The sequence below is a fragment of the Panthera leo genome, chromosome D2, assembly GCF_018350215.1.
Source record: "Panthera leo isolate Ple1 chromosome D2, P.leo_Ple1_pat1.1, whole genome shotgun sequence".
In the NCBI taxonomy this organism is placed as follows: domain Eukaryota; kingdom Metazoa; phylum Chordata; class Mammalia; order Carnivora; family Felidae; genus Panthera; species Panthera leo.
Window position 1 is genome coordinate 72,789,049 of NC_056689.1, and position 27,682 is coordinate 72,816,730.

The window sequence follows — 27,682 nt, forward strand, 5'->3', positions numbered from 1 at the left end:
AAAATTGGAAAGCACGCACACAAGACAATAAAAATAACTAGTGATGTATCATCATCCAAATAACCATTTGGTAGCACCATGGGTTAGCATTCTCTCCCCTCCCACAACTGTTTTTAAAATAAAAAACAAGATCATAGTGTGTGTGTGTGTGTGTGTGTGTGTGTGTGGGCTCGCTGTTATTACACATTTTATGTCCTGTTTTTCATGTCCTGTATTATAAATATTTGTCCATAGCAGTACTCTTCTATCACATTATTTTTTAACAAAGGGATATATTGTAATCCCAAGTCTTATGGGGTTTGGGTTGTTGTTTTGTTTTGTATGATAATCACCCTGTACACACATCCTAGGTTGTTTCCCTGGACAAGGAGACATTTCGGTGCCAGGGCCCCTCTGGCTGTCTGGTGAAAGCTGTGAGCGTCTTCTCACAACGCTTTTAAATGCAGAAAGTCAAATACGTGAGATTATGTGAAATATGGTCAAAATATTAAATAGGACAAATTTGTGAGCTCACTGTGTGTTTCTTCATATATAGACTGAATAACAATATACTAGAGGGTAGATAAAGTAGCTTGAACAACTACATAATTATAAAGTGGTGATCCGCACTGACATTATTTTAAGCTGTTTGCAACAAACGTCAGATGATAGGAACAGATCTGTGGTTTCCATTAGGACGAGGTGACGGTGATAGGTACGGCTATGGTTTGTTGCATAAGAGAAGAGAACACTGAGTCCCACTAGGAGGTTCATAAAAACAAATAGGTAACTTTTTTCTCATCAAAGCTCTTTTGACTCATCAGAGGTAAAGATCTGACACCTGATTTCTGCCCAGGGAACCCTGGTGAAAATTCCCACCCTGGGCAAAACCCCCAACGGTACAGTACTGTGTCCTTTGGCTCTGCCCATTTCTGAGCCTTTTGATGCCTACAGTGGTCTCACTGCACCAGGAGAGCTGCATTTGAGGCCTTCTGAGTGCCAGCGGATGCCGAGCGAGGTCAGAGAGAGTGCCTGTTAGTGGCAGAAGGAGGCAAGCCCGTGCTGTGCGTTGAACTGTGTCCCCGCAAAATGATATATCGAGGTCCTAACCCCCAGCACGCAAGACTATGACTTATTTGGAAATAGGCTCTTTGTAGGTGTCCTTCAAGAAGACTGCCACGCGAAGACAGAGAGACACAGAGGGATGCTGCGGGACGATAAAGACAGACATTATAGTTCCGAACCAAGGAAGCCCAAAGATTGCCAGCAAACCACCACCAGGAGCTGGAAAGAGGCAAGGAAGGGTTCGCCCTTAAGGTTGCAGAGGAAGTGTGGTCTTATTCACTCCTTGAACTCGGATTTCTAGCTTCCAGAACTGCGAGGCAATAAACTTCCATCATCTTTTGGTGCCTCTTTGAGGCAGTGTCACAGAAGCCCGATGAAATGAATACACCTCGTGCCAGCCACCGGGTCGCCTGGGGACTGGGATTCTGAGACAGCAGGGTTGGCTGGGCATGGCATCTGTGCCACTGGTGGGAACTGCCATGTCAGGACCCAAGATGGCTGACGGGGACTGATGGTGAGAGGCTGGGCTAGGGCTTCAGGAAGAGTCTGACCCAGGTGCACACGGTCACCTCAAGGTAAGGATGAGATGGGCCTCTCCCTAGCTCGTCTGGATGTCAACATAACCTGCAACCCCCCTCACCATAGAAACCTTCAGCATGCTGAGAAGCATCCTCTTTATTCCCACACAATAAAAGGCCTTTATCATTAATGACATGCTATTGCCAAACAGGGTGCAGGTGGCAGTCGAAAGGATTCTTAGGTTTTGAAAGGTCCGTAGTGCCTGTTGGGTGTGGGTCAGGGCCTGGTTCTCATGTAAGAATGGTGAGCTTTTGAGTCCCCCCTTGAAGTTCACCTCTCCTTGAGAGGCTGTCTGCATCAGCCTTCTGCATACTTTGCTGAGGACAGAGGCTCTAGATAAATCTTCCCGTTGCAGGACATATTTGATCTCTGGGCACAGCCACACGTCACTGGAGGCCTGGGGTCCTCTGTCAGGGGTCTTCCATGGGCAGGACAGCCACCACCTGGAAGAGAAACCACCCCCACCAGTTGCAGGCAGATGGCCCAGCTAAGCAGGGAGGCTCTGCAAACATTTCATCCCCCTTTTAAAAGGAGTAGGAAGGCAAGAAGGACTCCCCCCCCTTACCTGGGATAGAAAACTCCGGATATTTTGGCAGTAGCCCTTGGTGTTGCAAAACCTTTGGAGAAGGAGCAGAAGGAGGCTGTGTGGACCCGACTCCGTATATTCTGAAGAACAGAAGTCATAGACTTACTCGTTTTCTTTTTAATAATAAAAAGAAAAAATACCATCTCTGCACATCCTGCGTGAGCACAGCGTGTTTCTTTCTAATCCTTATGATTTATCCTAAAATGAAAGGATTATCGTATCTCCATTTTGCAGAAGGGAAAACTGAGGCCAAAGAGCTGCCCTATGCGGTGCCACACCATGTCCCTCCCTCGGTGCCCTTGGGCCGTAGGTTGCTGCCAGGACACGTGGCCCTGTTGGTTTTTCCTCCCGGCCTCTGCCCTGCAAACCAGCCAGGACCGCAAGCAGGGCTTCTGGAAAATGGTGGGTGGGGTGGGGAGTGGAGGGGAGTGGCCCACCTTGAAGGCCCCCGTTACAAACGAGGCCCCTTCTGTAAAACAAATCAAAGGCCCCCTAGAGCTGGGATGGGGCATCTGGGAACGCCCCAGCCCGACAACTGCTCTCGCCCTGGTTCCTGTCACCTGCAGCCACGCCCCAAGCCAGACTTACTCCTCATATGGCTTCAGGTGTGCCTTCCTGGCCTGCTCCACGAGGTCCAGGAAGTCTCTGTAGCAGTTTCTGGCCATCACAGTGTACCTCGTGGCACAGCCTAATTCCGTGACCCTGGCTCTCGGGAGGTAGCCAGCCCAGCCGGGGATTGGAGGCTCCTGGAGAGGTTTCTTTACGTGTTTGCATTCTGTAAAGACACCGTGCTTTCTGAAGGCTTTGAGAAGCCACACAGTGAGCTGGCACCCCAACAGCTACGCTGGTGAACCCCGAGAGGCCCCCAGACGTGCTAAGGGCAGCTATTGCGGGTTGGTCGACACCGAGTAGCAGGCACCTTGGTAGGGGCTTTGCAAATACCCTCCCATTTCATTCTCTCACGAACTGTAAGAACTTGACACTGTAATTACCTACACCTTACAGAGGAAGAACCGAGACCTTAAAGAAGTTAAGAGCGTCTTGGCCAAGGTCACGCGGCAAGGGAGTGGTAGGGCCAGGCTTCAAGCCTGCGTCTGTCTGATTCTCTAGTTCTCCCCCTTCACCGGATCCTGCTCCTCTCCCAGATTAATCAAGAAGCTTCCCACGTTGCGCTCTGACCGTGCACATAAAGGAATCAGGAGAAGCAACCAGGTCAGAAGGAAGCATATCAGGCTGAGCACCAGGAAACTGCCTTCAGGTCGCGAGTGACTCTGGCGCTGACCCTGAGCGACTTCACATCTGTGAGATGAAAGGTAACTGCCCGCCTGCCTCTTCTAGCTGCTGTCAGAATAGAATTAGGCCACCGAGTCCCAGAACCTCAGAGCGGGAGCGCACCGTAGGGAGCCTCTAGTCCATCCTTCCCCGCACTGGATGAAGGAGCTGTAGTCCAGAGAGGGGAAGCAATGTGCCCTATGTCACTCAGCAGTCACAGAACTGGGCTAAATCCTAAACATCTGAAGGCAGATGTTACGGCTTGGAAAACTTTAAAGCACAACACGCATGTGAGTCTGCAACCCCAAGCAATTAGAGTAATGATAATAAAGGCAGTTCTGGAGTTCGTTACTTTTCCTACAGGCCTTTAGACCTTAAAAATGGTCTATGGCAAATCATGGCTGTGATTAGCATTACACGTAATCACGTCGTCAGTTGTTTCTGTCATCGCTTTTGTGGTTGTTGTTCGGGGCCAACCCCTTCCCACCCACCTAGCACCTGGAAGAGCCGGGTTCGAGCCGAAGTCTGACCTCAGACAAGGGTCACCACCACCTCTGCAGACTCACTTTCCCCGTCTCTAAAGCGGGAATCATAGTCTCGCCGTCACAGCACTGACGTCGCGGTTCATGAAATAACGGCGCCCAGCACAGACAAAGCAGCTAACACGTGTACGTACGTACTGAGAGGGCAGGTGAGGTCCCAACACTCCTGGTGACTTGCCCAGGGTCTCAGTTCCCAGCACTCTCTTGCCCGACCGGGACCGTGTCCCTCTGCACCACCCCCCCCCGCCCCCCACCAAGAAACGTTTCTTTCTCATCTTATGAGACCAAGCCTTTCCATCCTGCACTACCACCTGGGGATTTGGCACGGGTGCTGGATTCTGTGTCCCCTGGGGCCTGCCGGGCCCTGCACTTGTGCCCAGGGGGGACGGGGGCAGGTTTCCGGGAGCCGGTACCCAAACTCAGGGGGTGATACTGCCGATAATACTGATGCAGCTCCCGCAGGACCGTCTCCTCCGAGCAAACGGGCTTCAGCTTCCGGGCAGTGGCCACTGAGCAGCGAAACTTCTCCAGCTGGTGTTTATATCGCTGTGTGCTTTCCTGGAAGGTTTTCAGGCAGCGGGACATGTTGTCCTTGCTGGTGGATTCCTGGCAGCTAAGGTAGGGCACGAAGCCTGCAAGAGCCGATGCATCAGGGCCTTCAGCGAGGCAATTAGAACCCGCGGAAACTCCCCGGAACCCCAGCCCACCCCTTGGCATTTCTTCCTGGGCCAACGACACTGCGTTTTCCCAAAGGCCATTAACACAAGCGGGGCTGTTTGCGCTGCGCCGGGCCCTCCCCAGGCCACAAAAAAAAATGACCTCGGAGCTGGGGAGGGACGGCCCGTTTCGACAAAGACGATGACAGTCATATTCTTTGATAGCAAAGCCCCTGATGTCAGTCTGAACAGCAAATGGGGAAAGCATTTAATGGGCCAAAATGATAGTCTGAGGAGTAATTGAAATTATTTCATCTTTTTAGAGAGAAAGCTTATTTTCCTTGACACGTCCCAAATGCAATTTGGGATCTTTTTTGTCGGACTGTCGAGGGAAATTGCGGGCTTATTAAAAGCTGAGACCTATTACACAAAAAGGTAAATTCATTATCTGTGAGGCCCACCCCCTGGAACAATTTTTTGCCATTTCCCACAAAATAACATGTAATCATTACTATTAGTATGGGTAAAACACAAGTGTTTATTTAAACTAGATGCTGAATCCTAGGGACTATAATATTGTCACAATAAAACTCTTTTTTTGTTTTTTGTTTTTTAAAGAACGGATAAGGGAAAACTGGTTAAGAGTTTGGTTTTAAATGGCTAGATAGATAAATACATAAATACCCCTCACTCGTTCCCGGGGCCCGGACATTTTGCCTTTGTCCCTAAAGAAAACCTGACCACAGAGTTAAAAGCAGAAACCCTGCCTCCTACGCCCTGTGAGAAGCTGCTTCTGGAAGAATCTAATTTCTAAACTGATCTTGAAGTTCTCCACCCACCAGCCAGTGTCCCCAACCCAGGGGCAGTCAAAAGATACCCCAGTGTGGTGGGGGGGAGACCATAGAAACCGAGGGGCCCTGCCACCAGGGCCTCCCCTGCCCTGCAGAGATTTTATGTACTTGTATATGTGCACACACACGGGGGACCACAAGCTACGCTCGCTGAGTCTTACTAAGGGCCGGGACGTCTGAAATAGCCTGTGTGCTGGCTCCTTCCAACCTCACAACAATCTGATGAGAAATCTATCATTATCCTGTGTAGAGGTTTGACTTGTGTCTCCCAAATAGCTGTGCCCAAGTCCTAACCCCTGGGACCTGCGAATGGGACCTTACCTGACAGTTCTTTGCAGCCGTAATAAAAGACTGGGAAATGAGATTATCCTTGGCTGAGAATGTGCCCTAAATCCATCTGTCTCTGCCTTAGTCCACTGTCTATGTCTGGCCAGCTGACTCACCAGGACAGACACTTTAGCTTCTTGGGATACTTGTCGAAAGCACTCCATTATAAGGGAGAGGGGGTTGAGAGACTCCGAGATGCAGGGCAGCGTGAAGATGGGGGCTGAGATTGGAGCTGTGATGCTACAAGCCAAGGAACAGCGGGGGGCCACCAGAAACCGGAAGCAAAGAAGGGCCCTCCTCTAGAGCCTCCGGAGAGAACATGATCCAACCAAACCTGGATTTCAGACTGCTAGCCTCCAGAGCTGTGAGAGAATAAGTATCTGTTGTTTCACACACAGCCCTAAGAGGGGCGCCTGGGTGGCTCGGTCGGTTAAGCGTCCGACTTTGGCTTGGGTCATGATCTCGTGGTCCACAAGTTCGAGCCCCACGTCGGGCTCTGTGCTGACAGCTCAGAGCCTGGAGCTTGCCTCAGATTCTGTGTCTCTCTCTCTCTCTCTCTCTCTGCCCCTCCCCCACTCATACTCTGTCACTCTCAAAAATAAATAAGGTATTTTTAAAAAAATTAAAAAAATATAAACAGAGCCCTAAGAAACGAATACACCCATTTAATAGACACTTATACTTACCACAGAAAGTACTCTTACAATCACACACACGGTGGCCACGCAGGGACTGAAACTTCAGTTTGTTAGAACTCAAAGCCTGCTCCCTTAACCAGCCAGTGGGATAAGGGGTGAGGCTGGGCACCTTGGAATATTCCCCGTGCATCTCCTCTCCTAAGAACACCTATCTGTGAGAGCGGAGTGCCCATGAGGACCACTGCATCTGTCACAGGGACGTGACTTAGTAAGTCCCCCGTAGCCCAGAAGCCTGAGGAGAAGCACTATTGGGTAGAATGACCAATTATCCCTGTTTGCTAAGGACTTAGGGGTTTCCTGGGAAACAGGACTTTCAGTGCTGAAACCAGGGCCATTCCAGACAAACCGGGGCACTTGACCACTCTCCCTCTGGGGGACACAGGAAGGGATGGGCCCATAAGAACAACCCTCGTGCAACACTTGAGAAAGCGCGACTTGGGAAAAAGGACAGGGCCTCAGCTTATTCATTGTGTCTGTCCCCTTAGCAGTGTGTCTATCCTGGTCCAAATGCACTCAAGGGACATTTGGTGCTTCCCACGTACCAGGCCATGTCCTGGGAGATCTGGCCTAAGTTGTATCTCTCCATTCATCAGAACCCCGTTATCAGCCATCTTGGGCAAAGGATGCTTTCCACAAGGGTCCTAAAGAAGCCAACGTGTCTGTACTGGCCCAATTGGCCAGAAAGACACGGACAGCGGACCAAGGCAGGGACAGTGAGCAGGACCACGGTTCTGCCGGGCACATCGGCAGGGCACGTCACCACTTACCACTGTAGCCTGGTGTGACTGGCAGGTGTCTCATGAAGGTCTTGGAGGAAGACTCCATGATTTCACTCTCTGTTAACGAAGGGAAGAGAGAATGAAATGATCTAATCGAATGTCCCTGCCTCAAGAACTCACACGTGTGCTAGAGTCCTTGGGAGGAGAATGACCCCGCCGGGGGGTTGGGAAAGGGAGGCAGCACCACCATCTTAACACAGAACCAGCAGATAAAACCAGTGGCCTACTACCAAGGGGCGTTCACCTTTTACATGTCCCCCAGTGTCTCCCCTCCTGGGACCTCCTCCATCCACCCAATCTCCTATCCATTCATCCATCCATCCATCCATCCAGCAATCATGAACTGTACCCTCACTGTGGCCAACAACTGTCACGAGGTTAGAAATACAAAGATGAGCAGGACCCAGAAGCCCCCACGTGAAACTCCGGAACCTCAGAAAAGGGAAGAGAAGAAGCACCCCCAGCCCCGGGGCCTTTGTGGTTCCAGGTGGAAAAGGTTGCAGTGGTGACTTCGGCTGTCCCCCAACGCCACCTCAGGATACCTGGCAGTGTCTGGAGACATTTTTGGTTGTCACAACTGGGGTATGCGGTCAGTGCTATTGGCATCTAGTGAGTTAGGGGCCAAGGATGCTGCTAAACAATGAAGAATTCGAATAAGGTCTGGCTGGAAGGGCTCAGAAGTCCCCAAAGATGGGCACAGAGTCCAAGATGGGTGAGCAGAGGTAGGGCGGGGGGCACCGCGGCATGTTGATGGGATGCTGCCTCCCCAGCCAGACCCCCGCCCTCTTCCAGGATGGCCCGGGTCCCCTCAAAAGGGACAGCTCCTGCATCTGGGCATCCGTTGATGTTGCCCAGTGCTACAATGCCAAGCAGGTCACTTCTCAAAAGTGAGGCCTTCACCGCCAGGACACGTGGTCTCGGGGGGAGGGCCACAGTCAGGGTTTAGTCAGCAGTGATGGGAATTTCGAACACACTCGGACATTTGCAGAACACTGGCTGTGACACAGCGCACCCGGGACGGTATTCTTGCCAAATCCTCACAGCTGCCCTAAGGGTGAGTTCCCATGGGAGTGCCCCATTTACAGATGAGAAAAACAAGGCGCAGAGAAGCTAAGTAACTTGTCTGAGGGTTGTCCCGCCCGAGGAGGGACATCTAAACCCTGAGGGCCTATATAGCATAGCTCTTACCCCAAAGCGTGGCCCTGGCCTGTGGGCCGCACCTGGCGCAGGTGGGTGGTGGCCTGGGCGGCTTCCTCTGAGCCGTGAAATCCGAGAGGAGGAGCGTGGGGAGGAGGTGTGCTGGGGGTGGGGGCCCGGGAAGGGGTCGGAAAGCGAGGTCACAGCCCCCCGCTTCCTCTTTCCGGCCCACTCCACGTCCTCACCTGGGCGGGCCTGGATCGCCCACCGGCCAACAGCCCTCCTGGCCTTCGCCTTCCCTCTGGCCTTTGTGCGCTCACCACCACCCCCGCCACCCCCCCCCCCCCGAAGGTGGGGGAGGAGGGGCCGGACTCCTGGATGCCCCTCCCCCTTGCTCAACCCTCCCGCCCACGACCTCACCTCGGGCCCACAGGCCAGGGGGCGCGGATGAACACCAGCGGATGCGGGGGATGCCTCCCCTGCTCCAGGCTCAGCGTCGGCCCCCGGCATGACATCCAGGGCTTGGCGCAGTGAATATTTGGTCTCGGGAGCTGTTCTCCTTTCTCGTTCTCGGTACGTGATCTCCCCCCCAGCTGAGCCCCTCTGGGCTTTGTAACTGGGGAGAGCGCTACGTGTGGGGACCTAGGTCAAAGCTGCCTTTACTGCTGTAGACAGTGGCACCGTCTGGGTTGGGGCCCGGTGGTCTCAATGGGGACTTCCTCCAGGAGTCAGGGCTGTGTGAGGGACTGGCGGGGGGACGGGAAGCAGCCCGGGAGGGGAGGAGAAGCCTACGTGGCTGGAGATTTCCCTTGCCACCTTTGCCCCCCCCCCCCCCCCCCCCGGACAGGTAGGGCTGCAGAAAGGGGCAATGCACCAAAATGAAGGGGGAGGGGTGACAGGGAAGTGGGGGCCACACTCCTTTCTAATCGTCCTTATTTTATGGGAACTAAAGGGGACCGGAGCCTTCATCTCATTGGATGGAAACCAAGATGCCCACTGTGTGACCCAGACAGAGGGAATGAGGACCTTTACAGACCGCCTGAGAACACCGAAACGTGGCCACCGAAAACACCACTTTCCGGTAAGTTGGTTTGTTGTACAGCATCCCCCAGCCTTCCCTGCCTCTGCTTCCTGGGAGGTGAACTTTAGATGAGGTACCGCTTAAGAAGAATCCGTGTAGACCTCCCTCAGCATCCTAGGAGTCCACCGCAGGCTCTCCAGAAGCTTCTAGAGCCAACTCTAGAGGGCGACCCAGACATAGAGCCTGGAATAAAGTCGAGGCTCTAGACACAGCAGCCAGCTCGGCATGCCTGCTAGGATACCAGAGGGCAACGCACCAGTTCTAGACATTTCTGCTTCTTTTTCAACACCCTTCATTTGGGTGTGGTGGAGTTGTCAGAGGCCCCCGGCTCATCTGCCTTCTCTCTGGCTAGACCACTTTCTCTAGGGGCCCACGAACATGGCTGGAGCCAGTCTAGTTGGAATGAAAGTTAATTCAAAAAAAAAAAAAAAAAAAAAGCTAAAAAGCTTGCAACATTGAGGACAAGATCCGAAAACCAGTCTCCACTGGAGATGGGGTGGAGGGGGAAGTCAGCGATGATGCATCTATAATTCCATTCACAAATTCATAGTGGGAAAAAAAAAAAACCAACTTGGGCCACACGAGATCCAGAGTTTGGCTTTATTAGACGTCCGTGAAGACAGAGTTTGCAGGTACAATCTCGTCAAGTTTGAACAGCTGCAAGGTTCTGTGGAGTGTGAATGTATCCTGTAGTGAATGAATGAGACCCCGGTGGCTGATATTTTAGAATGAAATTCCATAGTCCAAGCAGATGAGAGATGTGACCTAACGGACAACGACGTTTATACTAGTCATCCACTTAAGTCATTTCCCAGCATAAATATGCAGCTCGACCACAGCGACGTCATCTCTACAACTGTGAAATTCGATCTTCAACTAATTATGCATTTTGACTCCCGTTTATATCGAGGCATGCGATTCTTTGCCACCCTGGCAATTAACCAGACCTAGATTCTAGAAGCTAAACTTGATCTAAATAACATCCTAGGGGTAGGGCAGGCTCTGTAATCTGGACTCAGTCTCAGTCATCACTCTGCAAAAGTGCCTGTATGTCTCCTGTCTTGCCTATCTTCTATGTCTGTCACTTGTCTGTCATTCAGCATTTATTAATGCCTGCTGTGTACAGAAAGGGCAGTTATAAAGGAAATCTCTGACAGTTTTGCTTCCAAAACATGATCAGATACCAGGGACAGGGATATCTGAGTGACGGTCATGACAACAGGCCTTGTAGAAACTGAGATTAGAAAACATGTCCAAGCGTATTCATCCAGTGTTCTTATTCTAGAATATGTCATTCCACGGGCGGGAGGGAGAGGGGGGATGGATTTGGGGATTCCCTTTAATCAGGTCGACTACTGGGGCCAGAAGAAAGTCCAGGAAAGTTATCACCCCCCTCTCCATCACCTATTTGCCAAGAGTGCAAATTTCAACCAACTCACTAAAGAGAAATCATAGACAAGGAGACATGCCTGATGCAAAGGTGGGAAAGCCTTACAGTGGCCAAAAAGGAAGACTCGACTAAATTACTTTCACACTTAATCCAGCAGAAAGGCTGGATTTGTGCACCACTCGATTCCTTGCGTGTAACCCTGTCATCCTGACGGTGCTGCACACGGACCCCACTTTGCCCTCAGGGTGACCGCCCTGCCCCACAAGAAGCCGATAAGCCCTGCGGGGATGCAGAGAGATTTCCTTGGTTTTTCTGCACAGTCCTGTTGCTTATAGAACCAGAATGTCCAGCTCTCAAAGACCGGACAGGAGCATCGATACATTATTATGCTCCTTTAAACATAAACTGTGAGCCTTTGGGAAGGATGTAAGTGAGGCAAGGTCTGACGAAGCTGTTGATCCAGCCGTTGTCCCTTTTTCCAGAGTATTCTGACCCTTGGCACCTGTGACTATTGCTTGGCCTTGCATACACGGTCCATAGCTTAGCATCGGTACAGATCGATAAGTAAGCGCAATTAAAAAATAAAGCCATGGAAATGAAAAGGCAGCAATGTCATTAATAAAATTCAAAGAGCATTTTCCTTTTTTTTTTTTTTGACAAGAAAAGCACATTGTAGAAATAAAGATTCTGTACAATATTCTAATATTGTATGTACATAAAATTATATTACTTATAACTAAATCAAAAAGTCTTATTTGTAGAGTATGGCTGGCAACATCAAAGAAAGACCCAGAACATTTAGCTTTTGAAGCAGAGCAGGCAGAAGAGAAGCCTAGCAAACACACCTTGATGCCTGGACACGAGATCCCGCTACTAAGTTATGTGACCAGCGTTCTCCAGTTCGGTGCTTTGTTCGAGTTTCACATTCGAGCAGGGAATTCTGCAGCAGGCCACGTGAACAAGAAGACGTGTTCAAATGACAGTGGAAAAGCGGCGTCAAATCTGCATATTGGCGACGGAATGGGTGGGTGAATCCAGCTTGCATTCAAAGTTAGTTCCTTAGCTTATCTTCCGTTCATTCGTTATGCATGCCTCCGGTGATTTAAGATCAGAATGAGTCCCAGCAGACAAGCCAGTGGGTCCCTCGGGCCATTCGCAGGGTGCCTTCCTTCCAACATTCTTCCCTCGCAGGCCCTTCTTGTGAGCGCCAAGAGCGCCACCCCCAAGCCAGGTGGAGCCCCCGCCTCGCTCACAAAGGGCAAAGTGTGAGACCCCAATTCTTCACTTGTCTGTCTGTCAGGGAGCCCCAGACTGGAAGACTGCAGGTGCTGGTGGTCAGGATTTCAGCTTGCAACAAAACCTAAAGTCAGGAGTTCCCGGACTCCCATGGAACCACAGTCCCCGTGGCATCCACTGAAAACGCAGGCGCTGGTCCCCCTCCTCAAGACCCAGCTTCCACTTGTAAAAGGAACAGGCTCCAGGAACCCACTTTTAAGAAGCGGCCAGGCATGAGGGCGATCCACAGGTCAATCTGCTTTGAAAAAGACCTGACTGAATTAATCAAGGACAGATCTAGGAATTCCTTGTAGATACACTTAAAAAAAACTGAAGATTCCAGGGAAACGTTTCATAATGCAGATTCTCTACCCATGTATCACGAGTGTATTCCTCCTGAAATGTGGGACTACGTGGCTGAAACGCTCTGGGAGATGACGGCGAGGAGGGAGTTAGTTTAAAACATGTACGCTTGTCGAGGTGTGGAGCCGTTCCAGATCCTGGGCTTGCTGATGTGAACAACGCAGACTGCAGGCTCCTTTCCTGACACCTGAAGTCTACTAAGGTTAACTCGAATCACTTATGAACCCAGGAGTCAGGATCTGGCATCCGGGGAACGATGTCGCAGCATATGACTCAGGAGAAGTCAGCAGTGCCTTAATGTCCATTTCCCTTAAAGCAAGTCTTCACCTCCTGAAAAGTTAAGGTGTCTGTCCTCCCGCTCGCTCAAATCCTAGCCTATTAGCTGGCTATCGTTACTCCTCACTGAACCTATTCAGAATTCAAATTACGAGAACCTAAAATAGTGGCCCGCGTGGGCAGTCTTCTCCTACCAGCTAAAAATGCTCCAAGCTCCTGCTGAATCACCACATTCAATCACATGGTGATGACAAGAAATTAACTGCAGATGGGTGGCATTTTATATTGACTGCCATCCCCCAAGAAACGTACAAAGAAAAGTCTCAAATAGATGAAGAATCTCCTCCTGACGCAGCGATCTCACGTCCAACCTAGAAAGACAGCGACAAGGCATCCTGAGTCCTGCTTACCGGAGATGCGTTCAAAGCAAGCTGAGTCGCAGCTGCAGAAGTGGACCGATTCCCTTGGTGGGTGCGGGTTTCACCACTTTGTACCTATAAAAACGAGCTGCTCTCCCAGGATCCTCGGATTTCTTATTCCCAAACCTCAGTCTCGATTTCCGACAGTTGTTCTGACTCCAGTGTGCCCTCCAAAACCCCTGATTATTTCCAGCCCTGGTGGTTCCCATCTTCCCTGCTGAAATCCAGGTGGGCGATGCTGAGGGTCAAGGACAGGGAAAGAACAGTCAGGGTTGAGGTCAGCAGATGCAGGTGAGCCGGGTCCAAGGGCGGGGCAGGCGGCGGGAGGGCCCGTTAGTAATTTAAGAAGTCAATCCCAACCTTGACGCTCTTCGAGGTGGCTATATCGATGGCTGTGGCCTTGATCTCTGTGTCCCCGAACTGCATGAGGGTCTGGATCTCCCTCCGGGGGGGCACGGCTGTGCCGCTGGTCCCTGTGAGATCCAGGCGGAGGGTACCGCACTTCTTTACCCCCGGGTCGGTGATGAAGCTCACGTCGTCGTGCTCGGAGCTATAGATGTTGATGACGATGACCAGCTGGGAAGGCTTGGCCGGGGTGTAGCTACGCTTGACGAGCTCCCCCAGGGCCACCGACTGGTCAGCCGAGATGAACTTGTCGAAGACATCAGTGCACCAGCGAGTGCCGTCCTTCACCAGCAGCTTCTCGGGGGGGTGCTTGCCTTCCACGTAGCGGTTCAGCACGCCCACCCCGTAGGTGAGGGGCGACCGACGCACCTTGATGACGGCGGGGTCCAGGCCGAAGAGGACGGCGCCCTTGAGGATGGTGAGGCCTACGTCCTGGGGGATGATGATGCGACACTTGTCCCCGAAGGCAGCCTGCACCGCCTGCTGCAGCAGGGGCGCCTCCGCAAAGCCTCCCACCAGGAAGAGGAACTTGACCGTGGACACTTCGGGCTTCTGAAACAGGTCCCCTGAAAGCAAAGAGGAAGGGACAGCATTCTATCACCAAAAGCCAGCTGCTGAGGGGGACTGGTGGCCTAAGAATGCGGCAAATAGACAAAACCGTGTGGCCCCACTGGGGGACAGACAGGTCTGGGCTGGCTGGACAGAATTTTTCTTGAGCTGGTCTTTATTTTATTTTTTTATTATTTTTTAAATTTTATTTTAAGAATTTTTTAATGTTTGTTTATTTTTGAGAGAGAGAGAGAGTGTGTGTGAGTGGGGGTGGGGCAGAGAGGGGACAGAGGATCTGAGGCAGGCTCTGAGCTGATAGCAGAGAGCCCAACGCGGGGCTCGAACCCACGAAACGTGAGATCATGACCCGAGCCAAAGTTGGATGTTTAACCAACTGGGCCACCCAGGTGTCCCTGTAGAGATGGTCTTCAGAAGGGGGTTTGCACACCTATATGCTCAGGGATAAAAACCAAAGCTATTGCTAAGTGGAAACATTTTAACAGCTAGGTGGTGATCATTTCAAGGAATAATTTGTTAGGCATAAATAAATACTCCTAACATTCTCCAAACCTGTGGTCCTGCTAACTAAGTCAAGGCAGGCTGTTATAAAAAGTATTCTTTGGTTTTCAAAGAGGTTCTGATTGAGTCGGTGTGGGGTGGGAGTGAATGGGGAGCCTGGATGCTGAAAAAGGTCCCCAGGGAGTCTACTGTGTGTCCCTGAGGGAGGGCCCCTGAGGGCTAGATTCTGTTGGCTCCCTCCCAGGAGACCTTTCTTTGGTCCGCGTAAGTGTGCCCCCTCCCCAGCAAAGATTATGGTTCCCCATGCATCCTGATAAAGCAAACACTGTGCATTCCCTAGGCCCTGTCACTCCAGGATAATACTGCTCCAGAGTTCCCGGCTCCCTGACTTTCGAAGCCAAACTCAAGGCCCAGGTGAAGACAGGCTCTGGGCTGCTGTGCGGTACCTGAGGGGAGGGATCTGGAGAGCCTATGCCCAGGAACCTCCCGCATTCATGCCCAGGCCCCGGCCTGTGGCTCCCAGCCCCAGACCCCCTGCCAGTCTGACTTCACATGCTCTAGCTGGTCATGCCAGAAAAGTCAGTCCCCATTCAGCTCTGCCCCACTGAGTGGCCGAGCCCTGGCTCATACTTACGTAGATGCTCAATGATGCTGTCAATGGTTGGCTTGAAAAGGGCATTCATGGCATCCGGACTCATCCTCAGCATCCCCTGCGAGGACCACTTCACAAAATCCACGCTGTGGGGGTGTGGCACAGAGAGAAATGAGAAGTGAGAGTATGGAGGAGACCCAGGCTACTATGCGCAGAGATGGCCCCTGACAGAACAGAACAGCTGTCACATTTAAGGGAACTGAAGGGTTTGAAAGTCCTTGGAAATACCTTCGACTGCCACAACCCAGACCCTTAGATATGCTCAAAAGCTAAGACATAGCCTCTTGATTTTCTCTTTGCTTTGTGTTGTGGCCAGCCTTCCCTTGGGATAGTGGAAGCCGAAATCTAGTGCAAAAGACAGGGAAAGAAGTGAAGGGGTCTGTCTCGTTTGAATGACCACATTTTATAGGCAAATGATAGTCGGATTCAAGTCCATTGAAGGCTCATATGATGTGTCCACGGTGCTGCTGCATCTGGCCACAGACCTGTGTGCTCAAGTGCATTTCCTTGAGCCCTGCAGGCACCTGTCCCATGACAGTGAGAAGCCCCATCCTACCAGGATGCCCCTTTCTCTGTCAAAGGTGCAGCACGTCCAGAGCAGAAAGAACACCAGACAAGGAGCCAGGACTGCTGGGCTGCGGGACTTTGGGGCAAGCTGGCCTGCATTTTGTCTGAGCCCCAGTCTCGTGTCTGGAAATCAAGGCTAACACAACTCGTCTTACCTTTCTCACAGCGGTTGTCAAGATCAAGTTCAATACCACATCTGTGAAAACACTTTGGAAATTTTCTGGCACTAAAGGAATGCCAGGGACTACACGTCCCCCACCCATCCTCAAGTTCAAAGAAGCCAAGCAAATGGCATCTCTGTCCCTGAAGCGAAGCACACACCAGCTGCTTCCTAGCCTCACATTCTAGGTGCTGCCAGGTCTCCCTGACCAGGCATCTTTCTGTGGCCTCGGCCACAGGACAATGTGGTGTGGCACGGAATGACTCCGTGGCTGGCTGTGGCCCGTCTCCCCAGGAGAGCTGACAGGCCACAGAACTGTGGAGCAGGACTTGGGGTTAGACTCAGAACAGGTGCCTGTGGGGAGGGGGCCAGTGGACAGAGAGAACATGAGCCTAGTCAGAGTCTGGCTAGGGACCTGCTCCAAGGTCAAGAAGACCTACAGTCTTATCCACTTCATTTCCCACTAAATGGAACCTGGGCTTCTTAGAGAAATGGCCGATTGCAGGTCTGGGATGGGGAATATACAAGATGAGCCAGAAGTCAGATCAAAATGTCACATCAACGGGACTCAGGAGCCAACTTAAAGAGGCTCCTACTGGCCAAGATGGGACATTTTGACCATCACTAAGGATATAACTGCCATGGTTTAAAATACGTCAAACATGCCTAAATCCACGAAGCCTTAATAATACCCCCTTCTGCCCCCACAAAAGAAAAAAATGCATTTGTCACTTAGGAGAATGCTAGGAAATCAACAATATTTAACAAAAAATTCATAAACGAAAAGAAAGAACCAAAAATCTGTCCTGTCTTGCCTATGTGAAACGTATTTCAGTGCAATCAAACCATTGAGAAGAGTTTCTCTCTCCAGAAATAGGCTAGCTGACAAATGAAGACAGAGTGAGAGACTAAGGGGCTATCCCTTAACATAACGGACCTAGGCAACTCCCCTCCGTGGCTGCTGACATCACAAAAGAAGCAACAGGCAAATAGCATGTGTTCCCTGACTTGATGTGAGAGGAGGACACACTACCACCCATGAGGCAGGTTTGCCAAAAACTCAAACTTGAACCTGACCAAGCTGCGTCTGCCAGTTTGTCAAAAATACCAGGGGACCAAACACGTTACTTGAGCGTACGATAAACAAAAAACCCGGACTGCAGGAAACTCTATGGGACGATCAGCTTTGTCATCTAATAATAAACTGTAAAGAAAACGCAGGAGAGGGAACCCATATGGTAAGCGGGACTTAGGGGCCTATCAGATAACCGCTATGGAGAGCCATCTTTTCGATATCCGTGCAAACTGAAAAACATATATAAGGCAGTTGGAAAAATTGTAATGTTAGCTGGGAATCTGAGGATATTGAAGAACTCGTGTCAAGTGTGATCGTGATAACAGCATTATGGTAATGATTTTAAATTTATCTTAGCGATACCTACTGACATATTCATGGATTAGATGATGATCAGATCTGCCTTAAAATACTTGGGAGAGCGTGCACGAGGATTTAGACTGGCCAGGAGGTGACAGCTGTTGAAGCTGTGTCATGAGGTTCATTTTGCACAGTGAATGTTTGAAATCTTCTGCTATAAAAAGATTTTTAGAAGCCTGTGATTTTTGTCTATCAATTTTGTCATTCAGCTTTCACACAGCTTCCAAATGTCCATTTTGCAACAAGCTGAGCTACGAACACTTGCCTGTAGCCAAGAGATTCCGAGTCCCATGGGATTTTGCTCAACAGATATTTACTGAGCACCTCTACGTTGTACCAGGTTCTGTTGTAGATGCTGGGGATACAGCAGAGGCCAAAAACACAAAATTCCCTGCTTTCACAAAGCTTATGGTTATTGGCACATAATAAAAGCTAACACAGAAACAGCAGTTTTCAGGTCCCAGGCATTGTGCTAAGCGTCTAACTTCTGAACTCACTTTATCCTCACAACAACCCTTTGAGGTAAGTGGAATGATCGCTTCCATTTTCCAGACGAAAAACTGAGGAACAGAGAAGGTGAGTCACTTGGCCAAGGTCACACAGCTTGTGTGTAGTATTGGAACTCAGAATCCACACCCCCTTCCTCCCTCCCCTCGGTAGGATCCACCCCCTAGAATGGCCTAAGCCAAAGGTGAAGCCCACTCACTTGCTCTTCCTCAAGGCGTGCTCCACGCTGTGGCCACGGAACTTCTTGTAGTAGTCGATGAAGGAGAAGGGCAGGGTGATGTTCAGTGGGTTAGTTCGGTCTGGGGCAGCCGCCCTCTTACGAGACTCAAATGCAATCATTAAGTCAACCCAGGCCGCGGGACGCTTGATTTTGAATTGTTCGATAAAATCCTCTCCAAATATTTTACACAGAAGTTTTTCAAATTCATAATCTACTCCTAAGGATCCGTAGGGTCCACCTGAGTCAAGCACAAAATGAGAGCCCGCCGTGTGAAAATGGAATTCAGACTCCGAGAGACATCCTACCCTGCGTTCTTCTCTGAAACACAAAGTCGCACGAACTTGGGCCCAGTGAGCAAACGGACAGCAGCTACGGTTTTTACTTAAGCTTGAAAACCCTCCGGTTCTTCTCATTCCAGGTGGAGAGGCTTTCCCCTACAGAATCACTCGTCAACGAGCTTGTTAAAATCAATTATATTTTAAATAAAATTGATACACATAACTAACTAGGAGCATCGCGGTATTCCTACCCAAGAAATCCAGGGACAGGGTCTGGAAAATCAGCAGGCCCACTGAGACCCTGTGATCTATTACTTATTCATCATCCCACCCCCACCAAGGGAGAGAGCCTGTTGCTTGCCTTGGCAACTTTGATCCAAGACCGGGTGTCCCGAGACCTCCCTAGAAAGCTTAACTGTGGCACTAAAACACAGGTGACAAATCAGATGACAATCATATCCTTCCAGAACTTCCAGAAAGAAACTCCCTTGGCCAGGATCTAAAACAGGCTCATTGTATGCCAAAACCCAAGTTACGGTGGTTTGTGTTTTAAAACTTTTTTTTTTTTAATGTTTATTTACTTTTGAGACAGAGAGAGACAGAGCATGAGTGGGGGACGGGCAGAGAGAGAGGGAGACCCAGAATCGGAAGCAGGCTCCAGGCTCTGAGCGGTCAGCACAGAGCCTGACGCGGGGCTCGAACCCACGGACCGTGAGATCATGACCTGAGCCGAAGTCGGATGCTCAACCGACTGAGCCCCCCAGGCGCCCCTACGGTGGTTTGTGTTTTGAAGAGCATTTAACTGCATCTTGCTCTCCGGCCCCACACGGGCATCTGGGTATCGTACCCCTCGGGGCCTGGAATCCCACGTGCAGAATGCAGTGAGAGAACGAAATAGCAAGAGAAATCCGACAGGAGAGAAACAGCTCAGGAAGGAGAAAATCGGCCATGCCGGGGCTCACCTGTTGCTTTATACAGTTCTTTAAGGTGTCCCTCCGGTAGCCGTATCTGATGGACAGTCAGGTCGACGGTGCCACCGCCACTGTCCACAACCACGTACTTGTCACCTGGTTAAAAACATCCACCCTTTACGTAGGCCGCTGGTCAGCCCCATCCTGAAACAAGCTGGGGGGTGATGACTCGGCACACCCAGCTAAACTTGCGGCAACGCTTCTCATTAATACAGCGGTGTCGCTGATGGGCCGCTCGGCAAGTTATTCCCGACGGAAGGGACCGGGGTAGTGTCTGCCCAGGAGTGCCGGTGAGCATGGCGATAAAGAACCCAGACGAGCGAATCTTTAAAGCTGCTGCAGACCTGGCAGGCACGAGTGGACAATGTCCTGCCATCGCATGACCTGCTGTTTAACCCAAGACTTACTCTGGAACTGGGGAGCTCCAGTTCCTGCTTTTCTTCGGAAGAGTCTGTATGGTTTTGTAACATGCAAACTTACAGGCCCCAAAAAGTTCTCCTTGGCACAGTGGTCTTTAAAACCAACCGATTTTGAACGTTTTCCAGAAATGCAAAAGGAGCAAACAGGAATGCATTTTTGCCAGCAGCACAAAACGCATCCAGCAAGGGGCAAAGGACGTTCAAGGACGCTACCTTCCTCCAGCTCGGACCAGATCTCTCCTATGACATTCTCCACCAAAAAGGTCCGACTCTGCCGATTACGCCGTATGTGCTCCTTAGCTAGTGGCCGACAGAAAGAAAAGGACGGGTGAGAAAGCATGAAAAGGCTGGCAGTCGTCTGCAGTCAGCGGAGGCAACAGCGTGAGGTTTAGGGAGGGAACGTGTAGCGATACTTGACCAAAATGATTACATAAACGCAACACTGGGAACCTCAGAGCCAGACCATTTTCACCAGCGTCTGTCTATTCACTGCATGGCAGCTGGGCCTGTACCCTGCTGGAAGGCTCACCCTGGAGAAGCCCTTCCCCCCCAGTGACACTTTCTGGGGTAAAGGGTTAATAAATCAACCAAATTCCTGGCTTTGCTGTCCCAGGGAGGGACGTGTCTGCCAAGAAGCTTGCAGTGCACTTGGTTAAATAATTTCACCTCAAGGAACTCTGTCTGCTGCAAGGAATGTCGGGTATGTTTTCCTAATCTGGATGCTGGATAAACTGCATGGAAGCCATTTCCCCGACCTGGGTGAAGCCAATGTGCTCTTCTGCCACCAGGTGGCGCTTCAGCCACAGGTGGCCCATCCAAACCTAGCAAAGCCCTGGCCACCTTTTTCCTAACACTGGGGAACAACATGGCTGTGCCCCCGGGGCACTGAGGGGCTGTGACGCCTTGGGTGGGGTCACTGCATCCCTCACAGGCCCCCTGACAGCTCTGTGAGGCAGACAAGGCACAAATCATCATCCTTCTGTTCAGAGGAGGAAACCAGGTCAGACAAGGTTAAGGGACTTGCAGTTCCCACGACTCTGTCTTGCAGCTCAAAATCAACCCTTGGGCCATGGACCCTCATGCCTTTGAGATTTAATGATTTACACTGAAATCTGAAAAAGCAGAACACGAATGTTAGGAGATGGGAAAGGGGCCGCGAGAGGGTAGCTGGGAACCAGCAGGGCACAGCCGAGGTGGGAAGTGGGGCAAATCATTTAACCCCTCTGGGCCTCACCTTCCCCATCCATAAAATGGGGATAATAACACTTGGCCTCAGTTCCTCACCAGCAGAGCAGGGACTGGTTCTCCGATTTTTCCTCAGCACCCAATGTGACACCCAGCACACAGTAGGTGATAAGGAAGGCAAAGCACCAAGTATGAGACCTGCTACCCAAGAAATGGCCACTACAGTGAACAACTTAGAGCAACCCCCAACTTCACAGATAAAGTCTCTGTCCACTGCTCTGCTGCCCCATCCCACAACCTCGCCCCCCACCAATTTTTCCCGTCCCTAAACTGGTGCTGCTGACTTCGAAGTGCCTTATAAATCCGTCTGTTGTTAGTTATCCAATTAAGGACCCTTGACCCTCTAGCCTCTTCTAGCAAGGAGCACTGTGTTTGCAAAACAGCGTCTTCCCTGGGGATTAGAATGGCAAGTGCCTGTCAGCTCTGAATTCCTTGGGCCTTGGAGTACAGTGGTGAGGCCCTCGGATCAAAGAGTCCCTGCAGACCTGGGAGGGATCCCCAAACTCCTGTCCCCAGCACTGACTCCCCATGAACTTCTATCACGGACCTTGTTGGGGGCATTTGGTTTGCTAAAACAATCTAGACGGCTAACAAATGGCAGTCCTAAAAAATGACCAAGCAAGGGGCGCCTGGGTGGCTCAGTCGGTTAAGCGTCCGACTTCGGCTCAGGTCATGATCTCACGGTTTGTGAGTTCAAGCCCTGCGTCGGGCTCTGTGCTGACAGCTCAGAGCCTGGAGCCTGTTTCAGATTCTGTGCCTCCCTCTCTCTCTGCCCCTCCCCTGCTCACAGTCTGTTTCTCTCTCTCTCTCAAAAATAAACAGTAAAAAAAAAAAAAAAAGAAAAAAGACCAAGCAAGACTAATAAAACATATTCTGAGCTCTCAAAAAAATTATCACACTTTGGGGCAAATTAAGCCCAACATTAAGAAAAATATATCCTTTACTGATCTCATGAAATCCTTTTGGCGCAAAATAATGCTAACAGCAACCCTGCGGTGCTGGGGGCACAGTGGCATTCCCATTCCCGTCAGTAGTGTCCACAGGGCGCCCATCACGAAGGAGCATCAGAGGCCAGAGAACAGCCCAGGAGGGCTCAGGGCCTTAATGCCATCCAGGGTACTCCTGATTAAGTGCTCTGCCAGGCCTCCCCAGGCAGCACCCCTTCCTTCTGGGAGACAGACCAACTGTAAAACAAGGCTGAGAGAGAACCCCTGCGTCACTGCCCCTCTGAGGGGTGGTGGCCAACAATTTGAGGATTTCAAAAACCAAAAAGACCCTCTGAGCACAAGACAAGAGCAAATCCCACAAGGCACAGGACACAGACACAGTGTGGGGCGGACAGGCCATGTTAAAGGAAAGGGAACCAAAACCTGAGCCCTCGGGGAAGGCAAGCATTCAAAACCAGTTTCCCCTTCAATGCGAATGTTACACTTCAGAAGCATTAGGAGCCGCACTACAATTAGCTAATTCTGACGTGAATTTTTGTTTATGAACCGGCAGGAAGTAGCATGTAAGATATGAAGCCCAGTCAGTCATGCGTCTCTTTTCCAATTACAATGATGAAGACGAAAATTTAATTAAATAGGCTGTGCCGAGTATGTAACATGTTAACACATTTGACTTAGTTAGCAGTAAGGCCAGCCGCGGCATGCCTCGGTGGAGGCTAAGCATTGCCCAGAAAAAGCAAATCGAGCCCTCGGAGTCAAAGGAGAGCCCGCTTGCTTCTGAGGTGTTAGCACTCAGCCCCGGCAGCCTGAGACAGCAGCCTGGGGACCAAGGGAATGCCTGGCCATTGTCTCGTGGCGGAGGTTCACAGACTCCTCCATCTTGGGTTGAAAATGCAGAGTGGTGGCCTCTGGGGCAGAGTGGCCCCCATGAAGAGGAAGAGGAGAGTTCTGGAGGAGAGGACCCAGGGCCTGGGCAGGAATGCACACCTGCAAAGGCTGAGCCAGGGCCCCAGCGCCTTGGGCAGTACAGAGACAGGCTTTGGGTGTGGGGAGCAAGGAAAACTTGGAACCAGGCTGTAGGGGGACAATGGGCCGCAGTTCTAGCTAACGTTCTCCCTCTCCTCCTCCCTTCCAGGGCCTTCCAGGATGGGGTAGGCATGGGTGATGGGTGGGTTTCTGCCCTCGAGGCCCTGACCTGGAAACGGCACTCACAGCGCTCTGATTAGTGCCTGAACTCGCTCACCTCGGTGGCTCTGACTCTGACCTAGGATGTCTGAAAACTCTGTGGCCCTGGACAGACTCACAGAGCCCTGGATACCAGGGAAAACAGTTCTTAGGACCAAGAATGTGACCAACTGGCACACAAGTAACTACTAAAGAGAAAAAGTTCCTTAATACCCATCCTGGATCTCCCTAGGCGGTACTCCTTCCCACAGCTACGTGAGCACCAGTGGGGTCAGGAAGCCTCTGCCCCTTTCATCCGTATTTTAAACTCTCGCCAGGTTCACGGTTAAGACACATAATGAGCTCATCACACACGAAGCGGCCCCAGTGAGTGAGTCAGCAATAACTCAACAGCCTTAATGGGGGAATTAATAACAGGCCAAGTGGGATTCGATTAAGAATCAGTTAATAAACAAGAAAAATTAAAAGCCTAGTAAAATGTAAAACCAGGAGCTGCTCTGGGGCCATCTCTCCGGTTCTTGGAGAGAAGCACCCTTCCCACCTGAGCCACCTGAGGCACACGTGTGGGAGGTGATGAACCGGGGTGACCACTGCGGAGTTTACAAGGGGCCCTGGAGGGGTCCCGGAGGGGGCGCTGAGAACAGACGTGCTCACAGCCGACGCCTCTGGGAACATCTCGGTTCTTCATTACCGCGCTAAAGGCCTTAAATAATCAGGGCCCAAAACATGCAGGGTTGGGATGGGAGAGAGCGGGGAGGGGAGAGAGAGAGCAGGAGGTACCCTGTGCAAACCCAGCTCCCACTGTGTCACTGGAGCTGTACCCGTTGACCGCGGCCTTGCTGCTCAGCTCGATCATCTGGTGCAGCCGCAGCTTCCGGCAGTAGATGGAGGCCGCCTCGGGCTCCAAGGCAATGATGAGCTGCTCCGAGTTGTCCGGGGAGGCCAGGCCTGCCTGGAAGACAGAGGCAGAGGCTGGGACCCAGGCTCCCCAGGCAGTGTCACTCTGAGGACACTCACCTTGCACCTACACCCCCAAGGAAGGGACAGCCATGCTCTGCTTGCTTAATTCCCTCCATAGATCTCTGCAGCGCTATCGATCAGGGGTGACTGGGTGCTGGGCCCCAAGCCAGGCACCCAAACACTGCGGAGTGGACAAAGAAAACGTATGAGTGCTTCTGGGAAATGCAGGGCTCTCCGGGTCATGGGGCCTCTTACATTTGGGACTTGCTTGGCCCAGAACTGAGATGCATGAAGGGGGAAAGGCCCCAAAGCTCTGTAAACCACCAGAAGATGGAAGGCAGGTAGTCTGTTTCTGGTTACAATGGGCCAGGTGGTCTAAGAGCAAACCCCCGATATTTGGTGGCCTAGGAAACAATGGACCATGGTTGGGCCTCAGCCATGCACGCATTTGATTTGGCTGTATGGGAATCAGACATGACTTCAGCACACTAGGACTCCAGGGCTCTGGGAGAAAGCCCTCCTGAAATCCCACGTAGTCTCACGTTTTCTAGAATATGGGTCAAAAGGCAGCTGGCAGTTATTTTACTCAAAGCCTTTACCCCTTTAATAGCTGAAATGCTTTTGCTCTGTGACATCTGGCTTGTTCCAGTCACAGACCCTTACAAGAGCCAGCCAGGAGGCTCCAGGAGCACTCTTCGGGGGGCACTCAGAGAAATGAGCCTGGCGTGGCCTGTGACACGTTCCTGCCCACCTCCTGTGGCCTTGAACTGGAGCGAGAGGCCTCACTTGCTTGTTGGAGCTGTTCAGGCCCAAGGGGTCCTGGTTACCAGCAAGACGGACCAGAGAAGCGCTCTTCGGCCGTTACCACTGTTTGCTCTCTTTGTTGCCGCTTCCTAGGGAACCTCGGGATGCTGCCCTTGTGCCCTAGCCACTTTGGAGAAGACCCCAGGTCTACACCAGACCCATAAGGTTTAGTGACTCAACCTGTAGATCAGGGATGGAAGGTCTAATGCCACATATGCATATGACCTGTCACCAGGAGGAGCCGGCCTAGACTCACAGAGGGAAGGGGCTTAGCAGGTTCAATTATTGTGCAAGGAGATGGCGGGGGGCGGGGGGGGGGGGGGGTCAGGTTAGAATATCAGAAATGCTAAAAGGGCCGTCTTGGCCTTTTGTCCAATGTCTTCACTTTATTTTTTTTTTTACTTTTTTTTTTAACGTTTATTTATTTTTGAGAGAGAGAAGGAGAAACAGCATGAGCAAGGAAGGGGCAGAGAGAGAGGGAGACACAGAATCCGAAGCAGGCTCCAGGCTCCGAGCTGTCAGCACAGAGCCCTACACGAGGCTCAAACTCACGAACCACACATGAAATCATGACCTGAGCTGAAGTCGGAGGCTTAACCAACTGAGCCACCCAGGCGCCCCTAACGTCTTCACTTTATGCAGAAAGAAACCAAGGCTCAGAGAAGTGGAATGATCGACTGTCCCGGGTTTCCCGGGACATGAAACCTGCCGGGCGGTCTTAGGCTCAAATGCGGCCGAGCAGGCCTAGGCCCACTCTTGGGCCTTGCAGACCGGCTCCTTTATTTTGGTTCTTGGCTCTCCTGCTTTCGGTAACTCCAGGTACTGGTGTGGGACGCAGGCCTTTGGCCTTGAATAAAACTTCCCAGGTGTCTCTACTGTTCCTCCTTCAACTGGTTTAAAGGCACAATCTCTTGGCCCATTTACTCCGGAACAGCACTACGTGGCATGTTACCTCTACTCAGTCGATTCTCCATAATAACCATACCCCAAATGAACCAATTAATTGTGTCCTAATGAGACACCATTGGCAGGCAGGTGACTTAAATATCCCCCCTCCCGATATCAAATGCCTCACGAGTGGTAGAACCCCTTCTGGCAGACCGACTCTACAAAACCTACACCATCCACAGAAAAACTGCCTCCTTACTGCCCTGTGCCCTCGGCTGTGGCCAACCATACTGGGGGCATCTGCGCCCATCAGTTTGGTCCCTTGGGTTGAAGAAGCCCAGGGTGCCCATCAGTCAACAGGCCACTGACCCGGGTGCATCACAAGGTTTCCCACTGCTCCCCACTCAAGGGACTAGAAGTCCCACCCCCCAGCCTCACTTTCCCTCAGGGTCACATTAGGCACCCTTAACACCAAGACAGCTGAAGGCTGCAGCGCCCAGTGACAGAGGACAAGGGCTACACACCTACGTGTCACCAGGAAAGTTGCAACCTCTGCACCTCAATCCCCAGGGTCCCAGAAGAAATCCAAAATAAAACCAGGAGGAGCCCCCTTCTAAAGGACCGCTCTCGAAGACTGACTTCACCACCTGGCTGGGTTTGTAAAGTCAAGGGCCTCCTAGAACAGAAACGGACAGGTCCAGCCTCCACAAAACGGGATGAAGAAGGGAAAACTAACTACAAAGAAACAACTAGGCCTAAATGTTTAAGGCACTCTTTCAAAGTTCAGAAGGGAAAACAGCCTGGGAGAAGGGGTGGGGGGAGGGGAGCACCAGCGCCCTGCCCAAGGGTGGCAGCAAGGAGGAAGGTCTCGCTAGGGCCATGTGTCCCACTGGGATGTCAAGCGGCCAGGCGGTCTCCATGGGGCCAAGAAGAGCTGCGGGAGCCTGGGCTTGGCAGTGGGGGGACAAGTGGGGAAAATAAGAAAAACGAGATGCCTTCATTCCTCTCCACACCTTCCTTGAAACTGTGAGCGGCCCCTGTGATTTACAGTGAAGCACCCATACGGAAAACCGAATCAAAAAGTCCAGGGGGGAGGGGTGCCTGAGTGGCTCAGTTGGTTAAGCATCTGACTTCGGCTCGGGTCATGATCTCGTGGTCCGTGGGTTCGAGCCCCGCATCGGGCTCTGTGCTGACAGCCTGGAGCCTGCTTCGGATTCTGTGTCTCCCTCTCTCTCTCTTTCAAATATAAGTGAACGTTGAAGGGAAAAAAAAAAGAAAGTCATCCAGGAGAACAAAGAGCCTGGAGTCTAGTCATACAACTTGAGGTGCCCGAGTGTACCCGGTGTGTGACTTACACAATCCAGGTTCCCCCTGGGATGATGCTCCCACATCCTGAACGCACAGAAGACACACAGACTGCCCCACATTTCCCAGAACAGCATAGCTGCACCCCTCAGGGGAGGCCTTTCATCTGTCCCTCCCCAGCTGGGCTGGCCTTGGCTCTACAGCAAAAGCTTTGACCCATTTCCACAGAAGGTTCCCCACGGCACCCAGGAGAGGACACAGGTGGGAAGCAGAAGTGCAGAGGACCCCAAAGCAGAGCGAGAGGAAAAGGTAATATTGGCAAGAGGCCCAGGACAAGTAACCACACTCCTGTGCTCAAGCTCAGTGCCCATCCTGCTCCCCAGAGAGAGTG

The 27,682-nt window shown here is 51.5% G+C and overlaps 2 protein-coding genes across 4 annotated transcripts in view; both read right to left on the reverse strand.

Annotated features, from left to right (window-relative positions):
• Positions 1-1,701: 1,701 nt before the first annotated feature.
• CD2H10orf82 (chromosome D2 C10orf82 homolog) lies at positions 1,702-8,785 on the reverse strand. Of its 3 annotated transcripts, none has more exons than XM_042909083.1 (6): positions 8,717-8,785; positions 7,323-7,391; positions 4,437-4,655; positions 2,798-2,984; positions 2,189-2,289; positions 1,702-2,066 (listed from the first exon to the last, which is right to left on the reverse strand). In XM_042909083.1, the coding sequence occupies exons 2-6, from the start codon at positions 7,378-7,380 to the stop codon at positions 1,921-1,923; spliced, it is 711 nt and encodes a 236-aa protein (XP_042765017.1). In that variant the 5' UTR covers positions 7,381-7,391; positions 8,717-8,785; the 3' UTR covers positions 1,702-1,920. The 3 variants fall into 3 exon arrangements, with proteins under 3 accessions (XP_042765017.1, XP_042765015.1, XP_042765016.1); XM_042909081.1 differs by lacking the exon at positions 8,717-8,785 and adding an exon at positions 8,555-8,710; XM_042909082.1 differs by lacking the exon at positions 8,717-8,785 and adding an exon at positions 8,523-8,710.
• A 2,933-nt stretch (positions 8,786-11,718) lies between these two features.
• Positions 11,719-27,682, reverse strand: part of HSPA12A (heat shock protein family A (Hsp70) member 12A) — a 67,117-nt gene continuing 51,153 nt past the window's right edge. The window contains exons 7-12 of the mRNA XM_042907805.1: positions 24,115-24,286; positions 20,171-20,257; positions 19,530-19,634; positions 18,269-18,527; positions 15,383-15,486; positions 11,719-14,246 (exon numbers count right to left, since the gene is read on the reverse strand). Coding sequence (XP_042763739.1) covers positions 13,609-14,246; positions 15,383-15,486; positions 18,269-18,527; positions 19,530-19,634; positions 20,171-20,257; positions 24,115-24,286 — 1,365 coding nt within the window. The 3' untranslated portion in view covers positions 11,719-13,608. The remainder of the gene's footprint in view (positions 14,247-15,382; positions 15,487-18,268; positions 18,528-19,529; positions 19,635-20,170; positions 20,258-24,114; positions 24,287-27,682) is intronic.

Coding starts and splice junctions, on each gene's coding strand:
- CD2H10orf82 (XM_042909083.1), bottom strand. CDS start 7,380: ATGGAGTCTTCCTCCAAGACCTTCATGAGACACCTGCCAGTCACACCA. Junction 2,290..2,797: donor CACCTGAAGCCATATGAGGA/GTAAGTCTGGCT, acceptor TCTGTTCTTCAG/AATATACGGAGTCGGGTCCA. Junction 2,067..2,188: donor TCCGGAGTTTTCTATCCCAG/GTAAGGGGGGGG, acceptor TTTCTCTTCCAG/GTGGTGGCTGTCCTGCCCAT.